This window comes from Apium graveolens, chromosome 5, assembly GCF_009905375.1.
Source record: "Apium graveolens cultivar Ventura chromosome 5, ASM990537v1, whole genome shotgun sequence".
NCBI lineage: Eukaryota > Viridiplantae > Streptophyta > Magnoliopsida > Apiales > Apiaceae > Apium > Apium graveolens.
The window spans coordinates 23,425,465-23,433,881 of NC_133651.1; the positions used below are offsets into that span (position 1 = coordinate 23,425,465).

Consider the following 8,417-nt stretch of genomic DNA (forward strand, 5'->3'; position numbering starts at 1 on the left):
AAAAATAATTGAATATTATCAGAATCAGAATTGTAACAACTCAGATCAGTATTTTCCAGTCAGCAAATCCTGATAGCTCCTCCCATGTTACAGTTTAACACCGACTAAATATTCACATTAAAAATAATATAATAAGTAAGTAAATATTTTAATTAAACAAGCAGTATCTATATGTATATGGTAGAGGTACTACCAATTCATCCTTACAACTTGTTATTAACACATTAAATACACTTCGAGGGATCTCCTCTCATGTGTATTGGTTTCCGCTGTTGATGAATCATGATAGGTTACCAGTCTCATCCCCAATCTCGACTTAAGAAATACAGCATACTCAAACCCCCTAGTCAGCGGATCAACTATATTATCCTGAGTTTCTATAAACTCTATAACTATAATCATATCAGATACATGACCCCTTATAGACTTCAGTCTAACTTGGACGTGTCTCTCTATTTTAGTGTTAACTTCACAATTATGATCTTGTCGATAGTTGTACAGCTATCACAATGAACAAAAATGGCAGTAAGCGGTTTGCTTGCTACAGGTAATACTGACATCAGTTCAAGTAACCATTCAACCTCTGTCACCGTGGCATCTAGTGCACATAACTCAGCCTCAAAATTAGACCGAGTAATCAAAGTCTGTATGGAAGATTTCCGGGACACTGCTCCACTCGCTAGGGTAAACACATATCTAGTCACTCCATTGAAATCGGATTTCTTAGCTATCCAACTTGCATTACCGTACCCCTCGAGTACCCCCAGAAATCTTCGGTAATGCAAGTCAAGGAAAACAGTTCCTTTGAGATATCTAAGAACTCTATCCAGTGCCTCCCAATGAGTCTTATTTGTACAACTTGTATATATAGCCAACTTAGACACATAATACGAAATATCTGGTCTAGTCTTGTTAGCATGATATTGCAAACTCCCAATAATATGAGAATACATTAATTGAACTATTCTTGACTAGAGTAACATTTGAATCATATGGTATACTAGCGTATCTACAATTTGAATAACTATATTTTTTAACTATAGATTTCTCTATATAATGAGACTGTGACAATGTTATTCTATCAGTTGATGGAGTTAACTTGATCCCAAGAATCACGCTAGCCTCACCTATATCCTTCATTTCAAAGTGCCTCTTGAAGAAACTCTTTGTCTTGTTAATAATCTCAATATTGGTTTCAAACAACAAAATATCATCCACATACAAACACACAATCACACAATAATTACCTATAACCTTATAGTAAACACATTTGTCACTTTCATTAACTAAAAACTCGAAGTCTAAAACAGTTTCATCAATTTTTTTATGCCAGTTTATTGGTGCTTGATTAAGGCCATAAATGGACTTAACTAGTCTGCGTATGTTTCTCTCATTACCGGGACCCACCTCTACATTTGTCATTTTTTGCACATGATTAGGAATAGAACTCGATGTGCGAGTGATCATCCTTAAAATTACCCAGATGTATACCAGTCTTTATAAGAAACACTTCCTCAAAGAAAGTTGCATCACGAAACTGAACTATCGTATTCACTACAAAAACATCTATGTCATATTCTAATAATAAAAATCTCATATCAGTTTTGGTTTCAAGATAGCCCAGAAAGATACAATGAACAATTTTTGGACCTAGTTTCTCCTCTTGTGTTCAGGGATAAGCACCTTAGCAGGGCACCCCTACACTCGAAGATAGCTCAAACTTATCTTACGCTTTCTTCATAATTCATAAGGTGTCTTATCCATATATATTTCAGAGGGACTCTATTCAGAATATGGTCAGCCGTATTCAGAGCCTCTCCCCACATGTACTTAGGCAACCCAAAATTAATTAGCATATTGTTAATAATGTCTTTAAAAGTTCTGTTCTTTCGCTTTGCCACCCCATTACACTCAGTGTGTATGGTGGAGTATCCTCATGAACTGTGCAATTGCTTGCGCAAAATTCATTAAACAATGTACTCGTATAATCACCACCTCTATCAGACCTCAAACGTTTAACTACTTTGTTAATTTGTGTTTCTACTTCATTTTTAAATATAATGAATTTATCTAGTACTTCATCATTATATTTAAGCAAATAAACATAATAATATCTACTACAATCATCTATAAATGTAATGAAATATCTACAATGACCCTTAGTCAAAAAACCACTGAATACACATATGTCCGAGTGAACTAAATCTAATAAGTCTTAATCCCTAACAACATTATGAAAAGGCTTTCTTGTATGTTTAGCAGTTAGACAGACTTGACACTTAGATTTCTTAGTAACATCAGCAATTTCGTTAGCCATCTTGCTAGTTACAATATAACACAGATAACCACTTTAAGATTGTTGGGAATAATCTAAGATTAAGTGCAACAACAACATTTATATAATTAACAAGAACATGCAAGACACCAAATAACGAAACAAAATGCACGAAGGCAAACAACAGAACATAATCAGATATGTAATTGACAAGAAAGAGGATATAACACTTAGCACTAACAGAAATTTTAACAAATCTGAAAGAACAATCAACAACTGAGGCGTCTAACCTTCAAGAAGTCCAAACTGTTCTTGGAGTGATTATTGCCCATTTAAACTGTGATGGGTTGCACAATATCGATTCTAGGATACAACAACACAGAGCACTCCATTCACAGACACGTAATACTCAACAACGACCTGCTCCTCGGTTCGCCCAAAAAACCTATGAAAAATATTATGTATGCATGTGGAGAGAAAAGGAAGAGAAGAAGCAGTTAGCGTTTTCACAAGTATGTGATGTGTATCACTCTGTCTCAAACTTTCAGCTCTGTATATTATACAAAATAAAATATAACTTAAAACATTTCATTAATTAAAATAAATATTCCGACTCAACAATATTTAATTAAATATTATCAGAATCAGAATTGTAACAGCTCAAATCAGTTTTACCTATCAGCAAATCCTGACGACAAATCGGTATTTGCATAGTCAGCAAATCCTGATGAATCAATATTTACAATATATTGGAGTTTGTAAACCCTGAAGAATAAATTCTGATCGTTTAACACCGACTCAATATTCACATTAAAACAATATAAAATGTTATAAATATTTTAATTAAACAAGTAGTAAAATTCCTCGCCAAATCGGTATTTGCATAGTCAGCAAATCCTGATGAATCAATATTTATAGTATATTGGAGTTTGTAAACTCTGAAGAACAAATTGTAATCGTTTAACACCGACTCAATATTCACATTAAAACAATATAAAAAGTTATAAATATTTTAATAAAACAAGTAGTAAAATTGCTCGCCAAATCGATATTTGCATAGTCAGCAAATCTTGATGAATCAATATGGAGTTTGTAAACTGTGAAGAACAAATTCTGATCGTTTAACACCGACTCAATATTCACATTAAAACAATATAAAAAGTTATAAATATTTTAATTAAACAAGTAGTAAAATTTCTCGCCAAATCGGTATTTGCATAGTCAGCAAATCCTGATGAATCAATATTTACAGTATATTGGAGTTTGTAAACTCTGAAGAACAAATTCTGATCGTTTAACACCGACTCAATATTCAGATTAAAATAATATAAAAAGTTATAAATATTTTAATTAAACAAGTAGTAAAATTTCTCGCCATGGTGTCTCGCGTATCCTCTCGCGTACGCGAGACACCGATACATTCGCCCAAATAGCCCACGCGAGGCATAAAATAACACCATACACACCCACATGTCTTAGTAGTTGTAAACTACTCTCGCACACAGTGCTTTATAAATCACCCAACCTCCCATTGCCTTATCAATGTGGGATAACCCACACAATCCTTATGAAACTACAGATTTCATCTCAAATTTTATATGAATTATACTAAGAAAATGACTTAATTCCAAATATGAAATTTTAAGTTCTCGTTATAAAGAACAACCTCCAATAATTAGTTTTAGGAAATTATATAGAGAATATGTGTAAAACATGTCTTAAATTTTTTATTTTTAATATTTATTTAGAAAAGAAATATTTAAAATTTAAAATTTTAATTATGTGATCAAAGTAATTAGAAGTGCGTGCATACGAGTCTTTAACCAGCAGAAAGAAACTAGGGGTTATCCAAGGGAAGGAATGTTGGAGAAGGTTGAACTACAAGGCCACCTCCTCTCACTTTCACAAGTCCAAAATCATAAATGTATGGATAAATGAATGGCACATCACATATATGCCAATTTAGTCTTTGTTTTTTACTCCCTCTTGCATCCACATCCGTATTAATTTCATCGTTTCTGAATTTTCTATATGGATGAACCTCCCATCCCCATGTTATTTGTCAGTTACATCCCCAGAAATTGCACATGGCCAGTGTATGGACTCCTAGCAGCAATGTGCATCAACTTATACATTCACTACTGATTTTTTTTACATCTCTCCCTGATTGCTAGTCTCCGTCACTGCTCACACATATATTTATCGAGATTCAACTTGCTATCGGAAAAAAGGATTAACCACTAGTTTTAGTAAAAGCTCTTTTTTTTCCGCAGACACAATTAGCACAATTAGCACGAAAGCTCTGCAGCAGCTACAGACAGGGAAGTGAAGTTATTATGTCTCTTTCCAATATCTAAATGTTGACACTGCAACATTACTGATCACCTATCAGCACTCCTTATTTTCACCATGCATTTCATGTACTTAATTCATGATTTTGCAAGTAGTTGTCTATTGTATAGCTCTATGATTATAGCAACTGTATTATATTATGTAACAATGATATTCACACCTAACATTATTATTTTTAAGCTTTGATTAGGAACTAAATAAATCATGTCAACTCCTAACATAGATTCCAAATAACTTAATAGTTTCATTATTCATTATAATAAAGTTGTTTAAACTGGTTGTATTTAATGTAAACTTGCCTGTTATTGTGAATATGAAGAAGCCAATCTGACATGCAAAGTTGTATGAAAAGATATTAACATAATTTCTCATGTTATTTTGTTGCTAAAAGGAATAGCATTCACCTGCTTGTTACTCGCTTGCCTTCTAACAAGATGTGTTCTTTTAACATATTTTATAAAAGATTTTGATAGATTATTCAATACAAAGCAGATTGGTAGCCAATGTATAATTTCAACTTCAGTATGTGAAATTTAAGAACAGAGGAAGTAGAATATGTTCTCGCTATGTACATCCACTCAGCATTTGTTCCAAGACCAGTAATCTCAAAACTATAGCTGAATTCTCTGAAAATAATACGTTATACATAATTTATCAATTCATGTGTCACACTGTACCGTGGACATTTATTCAGACTCTCTTTGAGAAAGCCTTTCGTGTCGTGTCGTGTACTCAATCCATGATTACCTGTGAGAGTAATCATGGACTTCGGCTAATGGGTTCAGAACAAAACCACAATCACCTTGTAGCTGAAATCTTCTATCCGTCGGCCTAAGTCTATTTGATCTGCAGTTTTCATCAGCCATGTTGTGAACAGCAAGCAGCGGAGAGTTTGTTCTCCGAAACTTGGAACTCATGAAACCTCTTCCTGGTAACTTGCAACACATTTTTATTGTAGAGTTGGTGTTTGACATTCTTCCAGTTGACACAGATAATTCATTTGAAATCTCATCCAAGGCCAACTCTAGGCCATGAACTCGTGATTCCAGTGCACGCATTCCATTCCGGGAGTTACCAATAAATCCCTACAGTATACAAGGAGGGGAAACATAATTAAAATCAATTCTATTATATTCAGAAGAATAGCAGTCATAAGATAGACCGAGAAGCCTGTTGCAAGGACTAGCAAATTACCTGGAGTATATTTAACAAAATGGACTGCTGATTCTCGATCTGAAGAAGCTGCTTTTGGATCACTGATAGATTCTCACCGTCCTTTTCATTTCTGTAAACATCCTCTGTATCATTTCTACCTACTACACTAGATTCAGACACATTATCCTGAAATGGAACCTCGTCTGACATAGCGTTGGACACATCGATTCTGTTTTTCTTTTTGTCGGAGTGATCAAATACCTTTTCATTCAGATTACTTCCGACAGAAACTACACTGACAGGAGTGACAATGTTACTTTTGTGATTAGCAGGCATCGTTCTGTTGAGTTTCCGGAACATTGCTGGAGCTGTGTCGTTGAGACTTGTTTTACTAGCATTGACAAGGGACGAATCATTTGTACGAGGGGAATCACTAACCAAGTTATGATTCTCTTTTACTTGAGGAGCTCCAGAGGTACTGGTGCTGGACTTTCTCGAGCTATGTAGATTTTGTCCATCACTAGCCAATTCTATAAAAACAGGTTAATTAGATTAAGGAACTGCCAACCTAGCTGTCACCTCAAATCATCAATTTTCTGGTACATTTCAAAATATGAAAAAACAAAACAGCCGTCTATTCAAGCATACAATTTTCTATTACAAATCCATGGAGAAAGTAAATTTCTGTTAATGATACTACATCGATGACTACGAATGCTTGCTTCCTCATTAGCACATTACACATAATATATACTTTTCTCAATAGAAAAAAAATGGTTTGCGAGGGAAAAAAGGCATACCATTAGAAGATGACTGAGATTTGGGAGTCGGAGACACATCACTGAGTACATCCGGCAATTCTTTCCAAGCTTTCACCATCTCATTCATGCTCTCCCTCACCACCTTCACCTGTACCATTCCAAACAGATACTTATTCCACATCTCGATACATCGATAAGGACCATATCGTCAAACCAAAATCCAAGTACATTAATCAATCTAGTTAGTAGATTACGAACAGACTTAACACATGCCTAATCATATTTCTGCTAAAATCATAAACTTATCATAAGTACATAATTCAACTTCGCAAATTGTAAAATTTATTACTAAAATTAAAAATAAAACCGAACCTTATCGAATTTCTTGGCCTCAAATGTCTTCAAGCAGGACGCCTTGTACTCGATCATCAAATCTTTCTCAACAACCGCCAATTTTCTTAACGCCTCTGCAGCAGCCTTCCTCGCGCCCCAATCCTCGCTACTCACAAACTCAACCAAACAATTCACCAAATTTCGTACTCCTTGTTGACTCAAAGCGCCATTTACTCCAATCACACTTACGAAAACACTTAACAAAGCTGCTTTCGCTTTAAAACACTCGGACCTCAACAACTTCTCCAGCCTCTGCATAGCTCTTTTTAAAAACACGGGCTCAGGATCACGCGATCCATCGATAGCTGCAGCTAAACACAACGCAGCTCCGCTCTGAAAATTCATCTCCTGAGCTGTCACCAATGCATCAACAATAGGCTTCGCAATCAGACTAAACGGAGGCTTAGTAATGTGAGTCGAAATGGAGCTAACAGCTGTGATACAAGCAGTGCGCACTGCAGAGTTTGGATCACAAAGACGACGAATAATGGACGATAAAATTTTCGAGAGATGAGGAGAAATAAGGTTCCCGTGTGACTCAGAAATTATTGTAATTAATTTGACGCATTGTTTTCGTACAAGTGATTTGTCCGAAGAGTCCGTGGCTGTGATCGAGGCAACGAAAGGCGGAATGTTGTCGTGTTTAAGATTTTTGGCGATTGATTCGAGTTCGGTTGCAGCGGAAGAGTATGTGTCACGGTCGGAGAGTTTGTTGAGACAAGAGAGGACATGTTGCTTGAAGTCACGTTCAGCTAGCATGGTCTGGTTTGGAGAATGCTTTGTTGCCATTGAATATAATTTTTGGATATCGAGCACGATATACCGGAATGTTTGATTTTTACGAGAACGAATGTGGTGGTGGTGCTGGTGGAATATCTGGATGCATACGCGGTGTTATGATAGGGTGTTGGTAGATTGTTTATTTGTTTGTAGACTCTGGCTTATGTTTGAACTTGTGTGCTTTCTTGATTCTAAAGAGAGTGCGAGATGGTAATAAATAAGATTGGTCTAGGTGGGACAAGACAACTATGACTTTCCCATTATTTTCGGTTTGCCCTATAAATCTCTTAACGACGTCGTTGTATAATTTGCAAAATCCTTTAAATTAATTATTAAATTAAATTAATAATTAATTTAATTTAATTTAATTAAATTAATTGGTTAAGAGTTTATCCTCTGTCGTCCCAGGTACTGGGTTCGATCCTTACTCATCCCGAAAATTTATGAGAACAGATACTCATTTGTAGGGTTATAAGCCATATTTGTCAAAATAAAATAAATTAAATTAATTAACATTTTTAACCTCCTTGAGTTTGGCCAACAGACAGTTAAGTACTCATGCTTTAAATCTTTGCAGTCCGCCTCCTAAACTTAATTTTTTTCTTAAGTTTTTATAACCTTTCTGTTAAAAAAGTCCATTAATGTTAAATATGAGCTACACTAACAGGGGTATTTTCGTACTTATATAATATAATATTTGT

General features: G+C 35.0%; 1 protein-coding gene across 1 annotated transcript; it reads right to left on the bottom strand.

Annotated features, from left to right (window-relative positions):
- Nucleotides 1–5,077: 5,077 nt before the first annotated feature.
- LOC141723664 (TORTIFOLIA1-like protein 3) lies at nt 5,078–7,907 on the bottom strand. Its single transcript, XM_074525523.1, has 4 exons — nt 6,916–7,907; nt 6,583–6,691; nt 5,822–6,312; nt 5,078–5,712 (listed from the first exon to the last, which is right to left on the bottom strand). The coding sequence occupies exons 1-4, from the start codon at nt 7,723–7,725 to the stop codon at nt 5,371–5,373; spliced, it is 1,752 nt and encodes a 583-aa protein (XP_074381624.1). The 5' UTR covers nt 7,726–7,907; the 3' UTR covers nt 5,078–5,370.
- Nucleotides 7,908–8,417: the final 510 nt, after the last annotated feature.

What these genes read in the sequence shown, in the direction of transcription:
- LOC141723664 (XM_074525523.1), bottom strand. Translation starts at nt 7,725, where the DNA reads ATGGCAACAAAGCATTCTCCAAACCAGACCATGCTAGCTGAACGTGAC. An exon ending in ATCTCAGTCATCTTCTAATG is followed by an intron (nt 6,313 to 6,582) that starts GTATGCCTTTTT and finishes CTGTTTTTATAG; the next exon opens with AATTGGCTAGTGATGGACAA. An exon ending in TTTTGTTAAATATACTCCAG is followed by an intron (nt 5,713 to 5,821) that starts GTAATTTGCTAG and finishes TGTATACTGTAG; the next exon opens with GGATTTATTGGTAACTCCCG.